This window comes from Callionymus lyra, chromosome 2 (assembly GCF_982586985.1).
Source record: "Callionymus lyra chromosome 2, fCalLyr1.hap1.1, whole genome shotgun sequence".
Classification (NCBI taxonomy): Eukaryota; Metazoa; Chordata; class Actinopteri; order Syngnathiformes; family Callionymidae; genus Callionymus; species Callionymus lyra.
Window position 1 is genome coordinate 36,222,579 of NC_141819.1, and position 20,114 is coordinate 36,242,692.

Consider the following 20,114-nt stretch of genomic DNA (forward strand, 5'->3'; position numbering starts at 1 on the left):
TATTTTTGGGGCGATGATGGCGATCCATCGACCATCTATGGAAAAGCTCAGAGTACAGAGAGTCCATTACCGAGGCTGATCAATATATTGTGAGACCATGACCTCTGACCCCTCTAACTGATCCAGACACAAACGCGAGAAAATGAAGACGACTGCAACAATGGGATCCATTGCCATGCAGGGTCGAGTTATTGCCCAAAAGGCAAGTCTGCAAGTCACATGGATTTGAACCAGCAACATACTTGGATTCTAGCCAAGATGAACCATCTGCTTCACCAGCTGAGATTAGTTAAATATTTTATGTTAAATAACATTTTAATTTGGTCACATCAATTTAGGGTTGACTATTCAATGTTGGTTTATCAGATTAACCGTATTGTATTGTGTACATCCCTTTATTTATTGTCATGATTTACACTAAATCATAAAGCTTTAAAATATATATACAGTGCCTTGCGAAAGTATTCGGCCCCCTTGAACCTTTCAACATTTCGCCACATTTCAGGCTTCAAACATAAAGATATAAAATTTAAATTTTTTGTCATGAATCAACAACAAGTGGGACACAATCGTGAAGTGGAACGAAATTTATTGGATAATTTAAACTTTTTTAACAAATAAACTGAAAAGTGGGGCGTGCAATATTATTCGGCCCCCTTGCGCTACTTTGTAGCGCCACCTTTTGCTGCAATTACAGCTGCAAGTCGCTTGGGGTATGTCTCTATCAGTTTTGCACATCGAGAGACTGGAATTCTTGCCCATTCTTCCTTGCAAAACAGCTCGAGCTCAGTGAGGTTGGATGGAGAGCGTTTGTGAACAGCAGTCTTCAGCTCTTTCCACAGATTCTCGATTGGATTCAGGTCTGGACTTTGACTTGGCCATTCTAACACCTGGATACGTCTATTTGTGAACCATTCCATTGTAGATTTGGCTTTATGTTTTGGATCATTGTCCTGTTGGAAGATAAATCTCCGTCCCAGTCTTAGGTCTTTTGCAGACTCCAACAGGTTTTCTTCCAGAATGGTCCTGTATTTGGCTCCATCTTCCCATCAATTTTAGCCATCTTCCCTGTCCCTGCTGAAGAAAAGCAGGCCCAAACCATGATGCTGCCACCACCATGTTTGACAGTGGGGATGGTGTGTTCAGGGTGATGAGCTTTGTTGCTTTTAAGCCAAACATATCGTTTTGCATTGTGGCCAAAAAGTTAGATTTTGGTTTCATCTGACCAGAGCACCTTCTTCCACATGTTTGGTGTGTCTCCCAGGTGGCTTGTGGCAAACTTTAAACGAGACTTTTTATGGATATCTTTGAGAAATGGCCTTCTTCTTGCCACTCTTCCATAAAGGCCAGATTTGTACAGTGCACGACTGATTGTTGTCCTATGGACAGACTCTCCCACCTCAGCTGTAGTTATCTGCAGTTCATCCAGAGTGATCATGGGCCTCTTGGCTGCATCTCTGATCAGTCTTCTCCTTGTTTGAGCTGAAAGTTTGGAGGGACGGCCGGGTCTTGGTAGATTTGCAGTGGTCTGATACTCCTTCCATTTCAATAGAATTGCTTGCACAGTGCTCCTTGAGATGTTTAAAGCTTGGGAAATCTTTTTGTATCCAAATCCGGCTTTAAACTTCTCCACAACAGTATCTCGGACCTGCCTGGTGTGTTCCTTTGTCTTCATGGTTCTCTCTGCGCTTTAAACAGAACCCTGAGACTATCAAGAGCAGGTGCATTTATACGGAGACTTGATTACACACAGGTGCATTCTATTTATCATCATCAGTCATTTAGGACAACATTGGATCATTCAAAGATCCTCAATGAACTTCTGGAGTGAGTTTGCTGCACTGAAAGTAAAGGGGCCGAATAATATTGCACGCCCCACTTTTCAGTTTTGTATTTGTTAAAAAAGTTTAAATTATCCAATAAATTTCGTTCCACGAATTCACATTCACGATTGTGTCCCACGTGTTGTTGATTCATGACAAAAAATTAAAATTGTATATCTTTATGTTTGAAGCCTGAAATGTGGCGAAATGTTGAAAGGTTCAAGGGGGCCGAAAACTTTCGCAAGGCACTGTATATATATATACATTCTACTGCCTATTCCCTCACTAAGGTCACAATAATGCCTTGAGCCTATGCAAGCTAGTTAGGACACATGGCGAAATATTTAGTTTAAAGACATTTTAGATATTGAATGTCGGCATGAACATTTTTAATTCATATTTGTATTACTTTTAGCATCGTTTAAAACTGTTCTATGCTGTTTTGACACGTTCTTTCCTATGTTTTTTAAAATATGTACACTTCTTTTTTCCCTTAATATGCGATTCTTCGTATATATATACATATATATATATATGTATATATATTCTTTGAATTTAAATATCTTCCAGCAACACTTGCAAGGATGTAATAGATAAAAACATAAGATTGTAATATTTTTAGCTTCATATTATCTTGACTGCTTTCATATCCCGTTCACCCGTTGACCACTAGATGTCACTGTTACGGTCTTTCTTTGAATCTTCGAATCATTGTTCGGTACAATCACGAGGCTTCATTTTCACATCTCTAATACTTACTGCATATTAACTTAATCGTTCATTTTAAATTTAAGAATAGAAAAATAACTTTTTTTGTACTTCCGGTGCGCGACCCAAGGACCCGGAAAAGCTGTCGGCGCACTTTTTTGTGATACATCGGTCTAAATAAATAAGTTTCCTTTTATAAAGCAAAACATCGGTTCACTTTTCACTTTTTTGTTATTTAAAAAAATATATGAATAACGAATGCTTAAGTCTACATTTTTTGTTTGGTTTCAAAATAAAAGCCGGACGGCTGTTTGTCGACGCGAGAATGTTTTTTATTTTTCTTAATTACAAGTAAAAGAACTGGTGAAATATATAGAGAACACATTAAATAAAATCTTGTTTCGCATCTCCAGCATTTTTTACTTTGAAGTTATATTTTAAGTATTGTAATCCACTTTCAGAAAGAAAGTATTTCTCCGCACACTAGCCTTGGCCACTCTGATGGTTTTGGGGGGTTTTTTTGACTGGGGAGAAACCAATCTATTACTCAATTGTCGGTAAAGCTTGTCAAAAGTCGACGTCAAATAAAAATGAATTATATTAAATAACTAATTTAAAAGCTTCCTAGACATTTTCTCCTTCAACAAACATCACAGACGCTCCAGATTTTCCAAAGGTTTATTAATCCACAAATAATAAACCTTCACCAGCGAGTGTAACAACATGGAGAGACGTTACAGTGAAGTCATCAGTGCAAGCTCCTTCATTCCCAACAGCATCAATAACCACGTGTGCAGACTCGCCTTCCCGAACAATCGTAGAACATCTGTAATATTACTATGTACAACAACAACAGCTCTTTGGACCTGGGCTGCTGATTCACAAACTTGGTGGTCAGGAACATAGCATTCATCCACCAGCAACACGAACAAGAGATGCAGGCGGAAGGAAAACAATATATGTACAACTTCTGCCAGAGTTGGGCAGTAAACGAAAAAAAAGCTTCATTTATGGCTTCAGAAATTCAAGGTTTCAACAGGATGAGGAACAAACGTTGAGCTGGAACAAAGCAAACGCCCTTTATTTCCCTAAACTTGTGATTTCTGTGGAACAACAGCTTTACTTCTTCATGTGGAGCTCAGTTGTCGCACGTAAACAGACAGACTTTGGCAAAACGAATAAATAAAACAGGTTTGGATTTTCTCATTTTACAGTACAAGTTTGCTTCTTCATGTTGTCACAGTAGCGCAAATAAATAGTTTGATCCTTCGTAAAGCTCGTTTCCTCAAGGTTGAACTGAGTCCAAAAATTAAGGCATTTAAAAAGGTCAGAATGAAGAACACACGTGTGCAGGTAAAACAAAACAACCTTTGCAAGACATTGACCGGAGTGTGGCGCCCTCTGCTGGAGGATTTACTTTGGCGGCAGCGGGTTGTCGGGACTCACAGGAGACACGAGCTCTTTGTAAATGTTCTCGATCTGCTCAGAGTACATTTTGGTCACCGTGGGGCGCTTCAGCTTCATGGTGGGACCTGGAACACAAGCACGTGTGCACGTTAGACAAAATTAATAACTTGTCAAGTCATTTCAAATTTAATAGATCAATCTTTATGAGAACTGCAGTGTTCCCGCCAGCAGGGGTCGCCACAAAGCCAGAGCGCAATGAGAGTAATGAATAAATATGCAAACTTTATTCTATTTTTTTATTTTATTAAAATGTTTTTGTAACATTTAATTTTTTTAAATCATTGATTCGATATGTTTTGTGTGTTTGTTTTTAATAATTGAATTAAAACACTGGAATATCTTCAAAATTACCTAATTTGATTTTAATCGTACAGTTTAATATTCTAAATTCCATACTTACAAATATTATATTATGATGCCAACAATATATATAGAATTATATCAAAATTCTACAATTAATGATTAATTAATGATGATTGGAATTATAATATCAAACTCTGTGTAAAAGATTAATTTTGAATGAAACCCAACACAAAGTAAAACTTTCAATATACAAATTATTGAATTCAGTTATAATAAAAAACATTCAATACCTAAAAATAAATCAATAAAATGATGAAAAGTTTCAACATTTTAAATGTTGAATTCAACTGTTCAATATTCTGATGTCACTGATTTACTTCCATCGGCAACTATGTAAAAAAATAAATCAATATTTAAAGTGTATTTTATAAATAAATAGCCCTAAATCATGCATTACAGTTTTTTTTTTTACACCATGAAATGGATTTTGCAGCCAAAAAATAATAAAGAAATTCAACCCAATAAACAATATGTAAGCAAAGAGTAACGTTTAAATATTCTCAGTTCCTCAGTCCAACTACTCACCAAGCTCCTCTCCAGGGACGGAGAAGTCGTGATCCAGGATGATCCACTTCTGGATGCGCTGAGCGTTGGACGTGGCCGACTTGTTGACCTCGTCGATGCCCTTCTGCAGGGCGGCGTAGATGGCGGCGTCCTTGCTGTTGATGATGTCAGAGACGCATGTGGCGCTGCTGCCCAGCCTCTGGCAGATGTCCACGGCTTCGTCCGTCAGCTCGTCTTCGGGGCTGCCGGTGTCGGGGTTCAACTTGCACTGAGGAGGAAGAAAAATTGTTACCCCTTAGTTTTCTGTCGAGCGTCTGAGTCTAACAGATTCTTCTTTCTATTTATCCTCTGAAACATCATAATAATTCTGACTTCCTCTCACTTTAATTCCATCTTAGTTTTTGTGTCACATGTTGGTGACGTCCGATGAATGTATGGTTGAATTTAACATGTCAATAAAAATTTAAAGTACAACATAAAAGTTACAACATTTGAAAAGGTTTTCCTAAGCATTTAATCGATTTTTTTAGAATTTTTTTTTCAAAAGTTTGTATATGAAAAGATTGAATATGTTTTTATTTTTAAAATATTTTATTTATACAATTTAATCTTTTCAAAAATATTTTTTTTAATGTATTGATATTTTGATTCCAATAATATTAGAAAATGAAGTTATAAGTGCAACCAGACAATTCATACGAGTAAGAGTAAAGAGCACGTGTGACATGTAGAAGCAGCGGCTCATCAATGCATCGATAGGCCTCGAAGAAATGTTAAGATATTAGATATTTCCATTAATGTTTTTAGTCAAGTTGGTGTGAATTCAAAAGTTGAAGCAAGCGTCTCAGAGCTTGATTGATTGGTCTGGTGTGATGCCAGAATTAAAACTACTTTTTATATTGAAAGCCTAAAAATGAGTATTTAATTTATAAAATGTATTTAGAATTTTAGAAAATACTACAATATTAATAAACTTGTATAAAATAATGTTAAATAACCTTTGAATTCAACATTAATTATAAAAATTTTTTAATTGAAAAAACTAGTCAATGCTTAAAAACCACATTACATCACTGATGTACCTGCCATGACTCTCACCTTGATGGTCAGCAGCATGGAGAGGAACTTCCTCTTGTCTCCGACCAACATGGCGTTGCTGATGAGCGGCAGCGCCTTCTTCACCTCGTCCTCGATGGGGACCGGAGGAATGTTCTCTCCTCCCGCTGTGATGATCAGCTCTGCGACACCAGACCCGAGTTAACGCTGCAGCCGGAGCTTCAACCACGGCGTCCGTCACTGGACTCAACGCTCACCTTTGATCCTCCCGGTGATGTACAGGAATCCGTCCTTGTCGTGTTTGCCGAGGTCGCCCGACTGCAGCCAGCCCTCCGCGTCCAGAGCCTCCTCCGTCTTCTCGGGCATGTTCAGGTAGCCCATGAAGATGTGGCGGCCCCAGAAGCAGATCTCGCCGCTGCCGTCCAGGTCCGGCTTGGTCAGCTTGGTCTTGCAGGCCTTGGAGATGGGCATGCCGCAGCTGAGGAGCAAACGTTTTAAAACCTCCATCCTCAGCGCTCCAGCTCAGCCGGGAACTCACCTGGTGATGCGGTGGATGTTCTCGTAGGACATGGTGTGGGGGCCGGTGCACTCGCTCATGCCGTACAGCTCGTAGACGGGAATGTTCAGGCTGAGGAAGAAGGTCAGGGTCTCCTTGGTGATGGGGGCGGCGCCGGTGTAGCACAGCCTGCAGCGGTCCAGACCCAGAGCCTCGCGGACCCTGGTGAACACCAGCTTCTTGGCCAGGCGGTAGCTCAGCGGGCTGCGCTGGGAGACGCCGTTTCTACAAGAGCAGAGACCGAACGTCAGGACTCTTGGCAGAAGATATGAAATCTTCTCTTCTGAGTTGCTCTTACGCTCCCAAATCCTTCAGATTCTTCTTAAGACCCACGGATTTGGCCCACACGGCCACTTTCCTGCGCAGGACGGAGGCCTTGGATCCGGCCGACTGCATGGACTCCTGCATCTTCTCCCACACGCGAGGGACGCCCATGAAGGCGGTGGGACGCACCTCCCTCAGAGTGTTAACCAGCGAGCCCTGCAGCAGAGTTCAGGTCACGTAAAGACACATTCATATGGAAGTAGTAGACGTCGTCCTAAACTCTACACAGTCTAGTTGACTCGCCTTGAAACCACTTTATGACCTTGAAAAAATAAAGTAAAAACTTTTCTTTTTTTTTTTTTAAACAGAGTTTGATATTTCGTTAATTCAAAACTAAAGTTTCTAAATGTAATATTGTTTCATTTGTAGACTTTTAATTTCAATATAAAAATCTTAGTATATTAGTGCGACCAGACAATACTTAAAAAGAACTTTCAACCAATCATGAGACGATTAATTACATTTAAATTGGTGGTTCCATTTTCTTTTATATATAAATATTTTTCTCCAAATATTTATTTATGTTTTGAATTAAATAGTTCAATTTCTATACAGAAGGATTGAATTAATTTTTTTTTTTTAAGTAAATATACTTTCAATTAAATCAAATTCATATTTCCTCAACTTTCTGCAAATCATGCGACATGCAGACGACAAATAACATAAAACTGCAATATTAATTTGTTTAATTGAAATGTTGGGTTGACCATCAACAGATTTATATTGAATTTCAAAGGCAATGAATGAAAAAATATAGAATTTTGAAAATGTATTTTTTATTATTGCAATTAGAATCCAACTAAAAATGACAAATGAACTTATATAAAAATATTATATTTTTTGAATTTCCATTTATTAAAAAATAATTTAATAAAAAAAATGTAATCTTTGCTTAAAAAAAAGAGTTTAAAAACTGAAAAATGTTAAAGTCATCAATTCAATCATCTTATCGCACTGAAATACTGTCGTACTTTCATCAGCTGGTTGCCATGGTGACACATAACACCGCTCACCTTGAGGGCGTCCGGGTTGGCGAAGTTGGTGGTGGCTCCGATGGTCATGGTGATCCAGATGTCCACCAGCTGAGCGGCGATGTGGCTGAGAGGCAGGTAGCTGACCACGCTCTCCTGACCCTCGCCCGGGGTCTTCAGGCAGATGTGTTTGGTCACACAGTAGGACGTCCACGTGATCTGTCAACACACGACACAACCAGTTACATTCCTGTCAATCAACATGGTTACATCCTCGGACAGAAAATGACCTCATGATGATGACGCAGCTGTCACATGGCAGGTCACATGTCACACATTTTGTCACAAATTCCTACTTATTCGACTAACACTTCTGTATTTTGGATGGAAAACTCTAATATTACAGGAAACATGACACTTGGTCCGGAAGACATGTGTCATAGTTGAGTGTCGGGCCAAATGTTTTTCAAAGTTTCATCAGACCCCCGTGATAAAAAATGAATTAGATTGTCTAATTAAAAGATGCACCTCGTGTTGACGCCAACACACGATACAGTGTTGGTTGTTGTTTTTTAACAAGCAGGATCTTAAATGGAAGATATTGGGACACGAAACACAGAAGCTTTATGCTAAGAATTAGTGTTTAAGAGTTTCTTAGGCTTGTTTATTGGTAAGAATCTGGCGACACGACGAGTAACAAGATACAATATATAGAGATACTGTAGGTAGAAGAATATAATTAGTTTCATAGTTGAATGGTTTAGTTCAATTGCAAATATTCTTTTATATTTTTATGTTGCATATTCATTTTTGAATTAAATAAAAAGCCCAAACTAATATATTTTACAAACTTGAAATATAAACTTTAATGAAAATGATAAAAATGTCTGAAGAACAAATATACTGTGCTGTTAAATATAACAGATACAAATACCATATTATTTCAAAATAAAAAACCTTTCAGATATTAATAATCAATAGAACAGAAAAGGTATAAAGTATATACATTTCCTTCTCTTCATTCACTTTTGAAGAGAGCAGGATTAACTTTTTCATGATCAAATTCATGAAATCAATTTGATAAGTTTCACTGGTGTAGAAGATTCAGTAACCGTGGTTACTCACGTTATCGTGGCTGATCATCACGCCTTTGGGGTTCCCCGTTGTTCCTGAGGTGTAGATGAGCAGGCAGCACTGGTTTGGCTTCTGGGTAGAGATGATCTGATCCAGGGGGGCTTCTGGCTCGTCACGACCGAGGGCCATGAACTCTGCCCACTGTAACCCAGAGCAGAACTGTCAGCGGCGGCTCTGTGAGCTCCTCCAGCGTCAGAACTCACCGAGTACAGATTCGGTCTCTTCTTCTTTACTTGGTCTTTGTACTGGATGATGGCCTTCAGATGAGGAAGTCTGTCTTCAACCTGAGGGCGAACGAAGAGAAGGTCTTTTTCTGCCCGAGACAAGTCAAGTCTTATCGGACCACTACATTCTTGTCGCTATATTTTTCACTTTATTTTTCACTATTCCGCTTCTCTCAGGACCTTTATGAGGGGTCACCACAGTCCGTCAATGGCCTTGATGTATTTGATCAACGTTTTGTGTTTCACACAATATTTGATTGATGACTTACAGGTTTTCTTTTCATCGTCTAAAGGCGAGTTTGAATCCTTAATGTTGTCATATTTGCATAAATGCTGCGACATTTTTTTTTAAGCATCTTTCTCAGTAGAGTCTACTAAACACTTAGTGCACATTTTAACTCTTCGGGTTGAGTTTGAAAAGTTAACTTGGATTCATGTTGATCTAGATCAAGGGACTCAGAGTTAAAAAAAAAACGATCCATATTATATAAAAAAGGTTATTTAAATGAACTAGAAATATAATAAAAATAGTTAATTAGTAGAATTGTTTTTAAAATCTTTTTCATGCCAACTTTAAAAAGGTTAAAACAAGTTCTGTCTTGATGTCTTACAAAACAGTAGAAGTACCTTAAACTTTTAACTTAAACATTGTATTGTTTTTTTAGTTTTTAATTACATCTGTATGATCTTTGCTATTATTATTTTGTTGTGTATATATATATATATATATATATATATATATACACACATTGTTCAAAATATGTGTACTTCATTTCATCTTTTCGTTACCTCACTGTGGCAAGAATTAAGGAACCTCTAAAGAAGTCAAAGTCACATGAGACGAAACTTCAACACAGGCATGTCCGAGACTCAAAGTGAAGCCGAGATCAAATGTTTTCTCTCAGCTTAGAAGGAAAGTCATGCCGTCGATGCCACTAACCTGAAGGATCTTCTGCAGCTGCTTGTCGTTCTCCACCACGATGATGTTTGCCCTGCAGTTCTCGGCGACGTAGTGACACGCCTCGGGGGAGTTGGTGCTGTACACACCTACGCCCAGACCCCTGCCACGAGAGAGTCGCATGAGTACTCCAGAGAATCCTTTTATTCATTTAGAGTACAGACATGAATCTGGTTGATACATATCCCGACACAGGGGCAAAAATACGATACAAGTCTCCCGACAACTTATCGATATACAACAACACTGTATTTTTTAAATATCTACTTGTTTTTTACATCGTTAGCAGCTTGTGTAGCGATTTTTCTTTCGTAACAATGACGATGCATTTTTTTTTTGTCAGGGTTCTCAGGAAACAACAACACATTGTAGCTACTAGACTTAAGGGCATCAGTCTGAAACAGAAAAAAGAAACCAAAGTCTAATATGTTACGGTTGGAGTTCTTGGAAAAAGCCGTGAAGCTCCGTGCTTTACGGTTATTAGTATTACCAAATCAGAGATGCTTGTGAGGCATTACGTGTCATCAAGTCTGACCTGTGACTCGACATTACCACACACAGCATCATGTGGATAGTTGATCATGTACACACACTCTATGACACGACTGTTGTCTCACCCTGCCAGGATGGCTCCGAGGTCAGCGATCAACCACTCGGCAGAGTTGAATCCCAGGATGCAGACACCATGGAAACGCTTCAGGCCGAGCTGGAAAACAGGGAAACGGCTTATGAAACAAAAAACTTGTGAATATTGACTCATGAGGCCTCATTTCTCTTATGTTGTGGCCCTTGGGATTCTTTTCTCAAAATCAAAGTAGGTTAATGTTCATCAGGATGCCAGTGTTTAGGAGAAGACAAACTTGTTTTGTGAAGAACAAACAGATAATTATAATGCATTGAGCATGATCAAATCACACTAATAATACCTATTACCATTTCTTTACTATAAGGCGCAGTTTAATCCTGTAATTAAAAAAAAAACATGAACATTGCAATTTATAATCTGGTGAGTCCAACAGTAAAAAAAAAATATGGTAAGAAAATATACATCTATTTGGTCTAGTGCGTCTCCGACATTGCAAATACATTTTATGATGGAGGACGCAGGTGTGGCCAGGGTCCTGATCGGACCTCCTTGTGTTTGGTTTGCTCATGGCGGAGTTGTAGGTGGCGGCACACAGGTTTATCATCCCTGACTTCCCTTAAGTAAATACCATAGTAAAAGCAATTTACAAAAATGTGTGCCTGTGGCTAGTTTGGCGTTTAATAAAGTAACAAATCAGTTTCTTACAGACGTCTGGTTTGATTTTGCTAAACTTACTTTACAGGTTTAAGTTTCAAGAAGTGGATTTGTTACAGAATCTGTTTCCCCAGTTGGAAAGCAAAATAATTTAAACAATATTGAAGGGTTAAATCAAACATTTAAAATGTTGAAAATGATTGTTTATATATATATATATATATATAAATATATATAAAATAAAAAATTCAGAAGTTTTTTTCATTCAATATTCTAATGGCACAGATATATTCTCATCTCATCTCCAGTGTTTCTTTGACTACTAATGAGAAGAAAAGGCATCTTTCCTCACCTTGAGGAAGCCCTTGGCTGCGGTGCGGCACGACTGGTAGTACTCCTTGTACGTCAGGGTCTTCTTCAGGTCGCCCTCTTTCCACCCCAGCGCGGTGTAGTCTCCGTAATTCTTCACGGTGGAGACGAACACTTCATGAACGGTGCACGGAGCTCTGGCGGCCATACCGGACGACTCCATCCTGAGTTTGACCTCGCCGTCGATCTGTGACGTCCACAGGCCCATTTCGGACGCTGCAGACACAGGCAGGGACTGCGGGCGCTGGTTGACAACTGAGGAGACAGGTAGGGGAACAACATAAATGAGTTGAATGTATTAAAAAGAATCTGGCAATATGATATGCACCACGATAAACGAGCAACAATACAATATGTTGCGATACTGCACTTAAAAGGATATATTTGTAGTATTGTCGAGTACTTGACTCTGGTGTTGCATGACTCTTGACGAATTTGTAACTGCTTTCATTTGTTTTGATACCAAAATATGTCCAAACATTAGCTTTAAAAGCTGCTGGAGTCGACTGTATTTACCAGATTTAGCACAATACTACTTTCCATCTGTAGTCATCAATGCATGTCTATTGACATAAACAATCCTAAAATAACTATAATAAAATGTGATTTGGAACTTTATATTGTCAAAAACACAGGTACCCATGAAGCTGGTGTGAAAGCATTGACAAAGCACAAGTCAGCAAACAAGATTATTTAAAGCTAAATTTGGATAAAAAAAGCTCGAGGCAGATCCATTTGTAGAATGAAGTATTTTTAATACGCGTTTAAGACTCAAAGCACGCCCAAATAGCCTGTGGCTTAAGTTATGTACTCATCAGGTCGCAGTCAGCTGCAGTAGCACTCAAGTGACCCGACGACCTGGAGATCCATTGACATTTATTTAATCCGTGTTGGGCTGTTCATATTTAAAAACCAAAATAATCTAGAAAAACACTCGAAAGACAACCAGTCAAGCTTCTGTTCCACTTCCTGCTTTCAGGTCAAACCAAAAACATGTTTAAATAGAGATAAGACCTTTTTTATTTTTTCCATTACCATGTTTCACTTTTATACATCAGTAGAGGATGATTCATTCACCACTTAAATGTTGCTTTAGCAATGAATGTAAATGTGAGAACTTTAATACGCACCTACTATCAATTGTGGGAGAAACCCAGGCACCAGACCACATCTTTTTAAATACAGAAGAAAGTTCATTTGATTTAAGATTATTCTACTCATCATGTGTTCACATTTGTTAGGACTTTGGGAAATTTGGACATTTTAATGCAAATTGAGGCATTGTTTTTAGAATCATAAATTTAAAATGCATTTTAAAGACTTTAAAGAATCTGTGGGAACCCTGTAAAGAGATATTGGTTGGACAGATACAATTGTTGAGATGTTTCTGACAGGTAAGTGAAAGGAAAGGATGTGAGGTATGTCCAAATGTGGCCTGAGGGCCTCTGTGAGCCTGGAGTACAAGACAATCTAATGGTTATTTGAGGCAGGCTTTAGGCCATAAAAGACACGAAAAAATCCTGAAATTGCAACAATAAATGAAGATGCATTTCAGAAAAACACTACAATATAATGATAATGGATAAATACAATCCTTCGATTGGTTGTTGGTTAACTCAAGTTTACCCTTTTTGTTTCCATCTGCTGAATATAACATTTTATTATGATTCATGTTCCTGTTAATGTCCTTTTTTTTTTTTTTTTTTTTTATTAAGAGTGTTCATGAACTTTTTTTTCCCCACTGTTTGACAAATAAACTAGAAAATTTAAAAGACAACAAACAAGGATTAAGTAATTCAATTCTAAATTATAAACATAATATGGTTTAAAGACAATCTCTAAACTCAAACTAAAATGATTGGCTTGTTTTAAAGTGTGACTTAAGCATGATGGAATTTGGAGAAACAGGATGAAGGCAGGAAGTCTCCATGACTTCCTCAGGAACAGATAATCTTTTTAAAAAAGGTTTAAATTTCAGGAAATAAAGTGTTCCCGTTAGTAGAAGAAATGATGACGCACAGGCAGGTTGTTCTGTCAAAGGTCCAGTATGTCTCCATAGTTTACCTGCTTCAGTGTTGGCGATGGGTTGAGCGAGGACCTCAGCAGGGTTAGGGTTACTCAGTTCATCGTCACTTGGTCCGGACGCCTCCCCATTTTCCACCACGGGCTCGTCCTCCGACGACTCGCTGGAGAACATACAAGAAGGAATCTTTATCAAAAACTCTAGGACAGACTTTAATCTTCTGATGCAAGACTTTAGCCCAAATGTAAATTTACTCAGGGGTGATATTTTATTAATATTATTTGTTACAGAACGGCCACGAGTGCAAATATCTAAATCTATGAATTGTATGTAACATTTAAAAAGTAAACTGATATAAGGGCACTTTTTTTAATTAAACTTTTAGGAAGAATAAATGCTCACATAAATGAAGCAAGGGGAATTTAAAAAGTCTTAAAAAAAACAACAACAATGGTTCAGTTTGTCGTCTGGTTGCACATACTTGGCTGTGTCGACGACGGCTGAAGCGAGCGACTCCAGGAGGTCGGTGGATCCGGCAGGGTTCATTGCCGCGGCGTCTGTTGTCGTGGCGGGACTCGCGGTCACTGAAATATCAAGGTGATGTCACGTTAACAAGCCGCCCTCAAAAAATATGATCCACAGCAAAGCTAACCTGCCTCACATGTTCAACAACTATTTCCACTGACATGTTGAGAAAAACTCTTACTTTCCGCACGGATGTGAAATTCTGTCAGCCACACGACTCACACCACAGCATCAGGGTTCACAAGTTCACACCAGTTTCAAACCATGACTTCCTCAAGATTGTTGAACTAATAAATCAAGCTAGCAACAGCAGCTTTTTATTATGTTTGCATCTGTTCAATAATCTTTTATAGCCAAGCACACATTTCTCTGTAGTTATTTATACAGTATACAAATTATTAAACACCATTAAAATTATTAAACTTGACTATTGTTTTTAAAAATACTTTTCTCATAAATATGATTAACACTCAAGCATGAGATTTATTCAGTTATATTATTAAAAGTATTAAAGGTATTAAAAAAACGTTTTTTTCTGAGTGACTATAGGCACAGTAAACAAACTATTAAATGTCTTCTAAGTTTATGGAAAAGCAAACTAGATAAGAAAGGACGTTTTACGATAAACCAGGATGGGATGAGGTCACTGGTCACCTACTCATGCTGGTTGTTATCACCTAGATGCCCTGAATGACAGGTCACTTGTCTGTTTGTTCAAGTCTACTGAAAACACAAACCCGCAGCTTTGGTGGCCTTTTGTGGCCTGTAAGCCCGCTGCGACTCGTTTCACAGGACAGTTGGATTTGGCTAGGATGGGAGAAATGAGGTGAAAGGGCACTGACAATTATTTCTCATCACCCCATTATGTTTTGCAGATGTTTGCTAAGGTTGGTTCCAACCCAAGCAAAACAAATTACGATGTTTTCTCGTTCAAATGGCTCGACATCAACATAGTGAGCACAACATTCTAGAGGTGTTTATTAACAAGAATGTGGTGATACGTCAAGTATCCCGATACAGGGTCAATGATACCGAATACTGCGATACTGTTGAAACAAGAATATATTTGTAGTTTTGTCTGAGTACTTGACTCTAGCGTTGTAGAATTTACAGACCACAATCTTGTAAGAGTCATAACGGCTTTCATTCGTTTTTAAAACCAAAATATGTCCAAATATCCGCTTTAAAAGATGTTGGAGTCAACTGTATCCGTTCGTCCTCAGTCATTGCCAAATCTCACAGCACTTCATGTTTCAATTAGCTGCTGAGGAAGTAATGACGACTGAGCAGTCCAAAGATTTAATTGCAACACATACTTCTTTCTTTTCTTTTACTAATGGCGTGAATATCGCATCTTACAACATTTTAGACATATTTTACTGAAATATAAACCATAAAAGAACAAAGCTGAAAAATATTAATTTGAAAAGCCAAAACAGTGTGTATTGACATTACCCCTAGAACCTTCTGTTGTCATTAAAGGCTAACAATGTTTTAAGAAAGAAGCTAAAATAGGTTTCCACCAGACTTATTACCCCCCGCGTCACGTTTCCTCGAGCCACTTCATTGTTGTAGGCCCAGTTTCGGAGGAGGGGTGTCAGCTGTGTCAAGATGCGATTGTGAAAAGGTTCAGTCAATCATGTCTAAGAAGTCGGCCACGAGAATTGGTAGATTTGGATGAAACAGACGACCAGAAATGGTGCATTTACCAGCCCTTCGAGCAATGTTTTTAATTTAATCTGGGGAGCTGCAATCACATGAGTTGGTCACGTTCATATCATGAACTAACTTCTGTGTGTTATGATCCGTCGATAGTCAACTTTAAGCAAAGACAATGACCTCTTTCTTTAACAAGTCCTACTTTAAACCACTGGATTCAAACTAACCTTCCATATCCATAAACAAACTGACAACTACGGAGGACCAAAAGCAAACATTTAGTGACATACACTGATAGCCTTTCAAGTTTATTACCCATTTAATATATGGTCTACGCTCCCGTATGTCCTTTACAGCTTTATATTGGCACAGATGACGCTTGTGTGGTGTTCCAATTTCAAGGTCTTACAATATGAAGCTGTAGCTTGGCAACTGAATTGAGGACATATTGGTAGAGGAAAACATGTGTTCAAATCACTCTGATAGAAAGAAAAATCATCCAATTTTTGCAATAACTACACCAGCATCCAAACTGACACCACTCTCACAAACCTATGCAATAAGGAATTAAAAAGTGTAACAGTAACATTCATCCACCGGCTGTTAAACACAGCAACAGTTGGACAGCGGATAAAAAACATCATAATCAAAAAGGAATGCATCTGAAACAACATCTAAAAAAAAAGGTTCCCTGGTCACATTAAATAGATGTCAATCATGACACTTTTGTTTCGTGCCAACTCCTCACCTTAAATAAAAATGAGGCCATCAAAACAAAACCACGCCATCATAATGACATGCTAATCTGGAAACACAAATCCCTTGTTTTCAAGTTTATATAGAAACACTTTCTATTCCTGCAAGTTTAAATGGAGTAATATCAATTGTTTTATTTAAATACCAAGGCAGATTAATGTATAGTCACAGTTGTCATTATTTTTTGTACATTTTTATATGTTGTATCAAATACATTTTTCATTAAGGGCTGGGTTTTTGTCTCCATCAATGTGAAATGACATCTGGCACATTGACAAAAATGCTGGGGTTACACCCTTACTGCAGAGCTCCTCGCATTTTAAAGCTCACACTACTGACACCCACACTTTGTCTTTACCAAAACTATCATTGGATATCACTCAAAACATATCATTTTAGCATTAATAAATACCATTATTTAAACAATGGAGTATTTAAAACACAGTCAAACCTATGAAGGTACAACTAAATAAATACAAGTGAGTCATAAAAACATTTTTAGCCATAAATTAGTTATATTTATAAAATCTGATTCTGGGTGTAAAATAAAACGGATTTTCGCGTCAAGCTAAACGGTTGATTCAACGACTATTTTAGATATTAAAAAAACAGTAAAATGCCTGGTAAATACTTACATTGCATTGTTGATATGTAGAAGGGTCGCTTTCTGCAGTGAAGTTTCCTACTTTCTCTACCTTATATCTTGAATTTACCCTCTAAATCTAGTGAGAGGCACCGCAACGTGTCTAACTGCTTGTGCACACGATCATTCATTTTCAAACAGCAGCCGGCGAACATAAGCCCCGCCCCCAAATAGACCACACCCAGGCCGTCCGGCATCCTCGAGACAGCCCTCTCCCCCCCCGCCCCCTCCCTACGCTACAGCGGAGCATTCTGATTGGCTGAGACGGCTCACACCACGGCAGCCGCTTTCCATATTAGGTCACGCGAGCCAAATCAATACAGCGAAGAGGAAGTTTCTGCCAGGGAGGAATACACACACACACATACACACACACATGATGACGCGCTATGAAACAGCAGCCCCTCCCCCACAGATTCGCTCGCACCACAGCACGCGTTGCAGTTCTGCTGGCCGGGGTTACTGTCGGACAAATGTCTGAGAATATTGTCAGAGCAGCTGCACTTGTTGTGCGAGTTTACAAGCCTGAGATGTGACTTCCGCTGACCTGCACTGTCAACACCATCTCAAAACACATAACTACAATGACGAGTTTAGATTAGATTAGATTACATTAGATCCCTCTGAAGATCTCATTTGAGAAATTGGGTTTCCAGTACACAGCAGACAATAGTTGCATTAAAACAAGAACAAAGAGCAAATAAAAAGAACAAAGTTCATGGGATATTTGATTTCCAATACCAATTAATAATGATCCAAAAAGGAGAAAATACAAAGTTACTTGTTTGTCTCAGAAGAAGGTCCAACCTCGCCCTAAAAGCCATTCTTTTTGGGCAATATAAAGAAATAAAATATTGAAATTAAAATACATGACTATGATCAAGACTCACTTAAGCTACTTTCAGTTAATGGGATCAAGATTAGATCAGATAGACTTTATTAATCCCTCTGGAGGTCTCCTTCTGGAAACTAGGGTTTCAGTTTCATGGAAACGTGAACAAAGGGCAAATAAAAGAGCACATTCCAAGGGATGACAAAGTGCAAATAAAAAGAACATAGATCAAAGGAAATAACACAAAGACAATGATACAAAAATGAAGTATATTAAAATAAAGTATATATTTAAAAAATCCAAATAATTGATTCCTGAATTAAATAAACCCTACACATTTTACTTTAGTTGTTCTTTATATCAGGGACACTGACTATATATACAAACTAATTACTATTTTAAGTAAAAGTATCATGATGTTCTTTTCTATCTTAATCTTTGTATCCTTTGTCTTTGTTATTTTTCTTTGATCTATGTTCTTTATCTTTAGACTTAGATTGTATCATCTTGTTCTTTCTCTTTATTTCTCTTTGTTCTTGTTCTTATTTTATTTTGATTATTTTTTATGAAAAATTGCTGTATTTGCTGTGGATAATTTGGAAGAAAACAATTTCCCCATAAAGTTCTACCTAACCTAACCTAACCTAAGATTATATCATTCATACTCTATTTTCTTTTTTAAACTAAAGATTAATTTCTTATATGCAATATAATGTATAAAATATATAATGATTTATACTGGTCCTGCAGTTTAATTTTTTCTTTAAAGATGACAACAATTATTCTTGCAGAAGCAAAGGTTTCCAGCAGTAAAATTCTCACATAAATGTATGAAATTTCTTTAGAAAGCCTCTGTTAACCTTACCATGGAGTAACGTATCCTTTTTTAAATGGGATCATATACTTGCTAGCTTAGCCATCATCCAATGGTGTTAGCTGCAGTAATTCATGTTTAGAATTTACCACTTCAAAATGTTACAGGGTCGTAACAATTGCATTTACTGTGTCAAAATAGTATAACGTGTATAAAGACACATGCCTGTGTATTTCTATCCCTTGACACCGATATGACACTGATCATGTGACGTGTGATCATCTTAAAGATCGTCTTACCACAGAACAGCTTGTATTACGCTCTTCTCAATAAGCATAGTAAACATCCAATCCAATCCAATCTTGTGAACAACCCTGTGCTGCACCTGCCCCCCACTGAATTCACAATTAGCCAACATGCACATGTGGTCTCTGGAGGGATGACGGATGAGAATTGTCGTACTCAAGAGGTAAAAGCAAAATAGAACCAAATTAGTATTCTTGCAAAGGTGTATGCTTCATGAGGTGTCAAGTGTTTAATATCGAGTCAATTTTATTATATATTTAATGTAAGGTTGTTCAAATTTATATTCAATAATTCATCCCATTATTTACTGGCAGTAGACGTTATTGTTTTGTGCAGTTAACTAATTAGATTTCCCTGGTTTCTTTAAAGCATCTTTCATACGAGAGACTATCTTTGTGACCTACTCCTTCACATCAACTAAGGCTGTGCCTTTAAAGTGTTTGTGATGTCAGTTATTGCTGGTGTAACCAGGCTTTTTTCTAGCGCACCTTATTCAATGCTTTTGACGTGATAACATCCCTGGATAACAATATAGAGCCTAAGATAACAATCTAACACCAATATTCAAGAGATTCAAGAGCAGCTTTATTTCGCCAGTAAATATTGGTATACATATGTGGAATAGGTTGTGGACGAATCCGGAATTGGTAACACAAATTATTATAGGATAAACAATATTTAACAAATGTACAAGAGAAATAATAATAATACTAATAAACACAGTGCATAAACGTCAACAATGCAATACATGAGTATAAATGACATGGTGGGGATTAACTGTTCATGAGTGAGAACATTTAAACCTTCAATGTTTGTAAATGTTAACTATCAAATATTATCATAGTTTAGTCACTTATAG

The 20,114-nt window shown here is 37.7% G+C and overlaps 1 protein-coding gene across 1 annotated transcript; it reads right to left on the bottom strand.

Moving 5' to 3' along the window:
• Positions 1-3,195: 3,195 nt before the first annotated feature.
• Positions 3,196-17,436, bottom strand: acsbg2 (acyl-CoA synthetase bubblegum family member 2). Its single transcript, XM_087784903.1, has 15 exons — positions 17,296-17,436; positions 14,202-14,304; positions 13,762-13,883; positions 11,681-11,952; positions 10,706-10,794; positions 10,071-10,191; positions 9,110-9,190; positions 8,898-9,047; positions 7,815-7,991; positions 6,776-6,957; positions 6,460-6,702; positions 6,179-6,399; positions 5,964-6,103; positions 4,887-5,133; positions 3,196-4,063 (listed from the first exon to the last, which is right to left on the bottom strand). Exons 1-15 carry the CDS (start codon positions 17,300-17,302, stop codon positions 3,945-3,947), a joined length of 2,274 nt encoding a protein of 757 aa, XP_087641029.1. The 5' UTR covers positions 17,303-17,436; the 3' UTR covers positions 3,196-3,944.
• Positions 17,437-20,114: the final 2,678 nt, after the last annotated feature.

What these genes read in the sequence shown, in the direction of transcription:
- acsbg2 (XM_087784903.1), bottom strand. An exon ending in GCCGTCGTCGACACAGCCAA is followed by an intron (nt 13,884 to 14,201) that starts GTATGTGCAACC and finishes TATGTTCTCCAG; the next exon opens with CGAGTCGTCGGAGGACGAGC. An exon ending in AGAGACCGAATCTGTACTCG is followed by an intron (nt 9,048 to 9,109) that starts GTGAGTTCTGAC and finishes TCTGGGTTACAG; the next exon opens with TGGGCAGAGTTCATGGCCCT.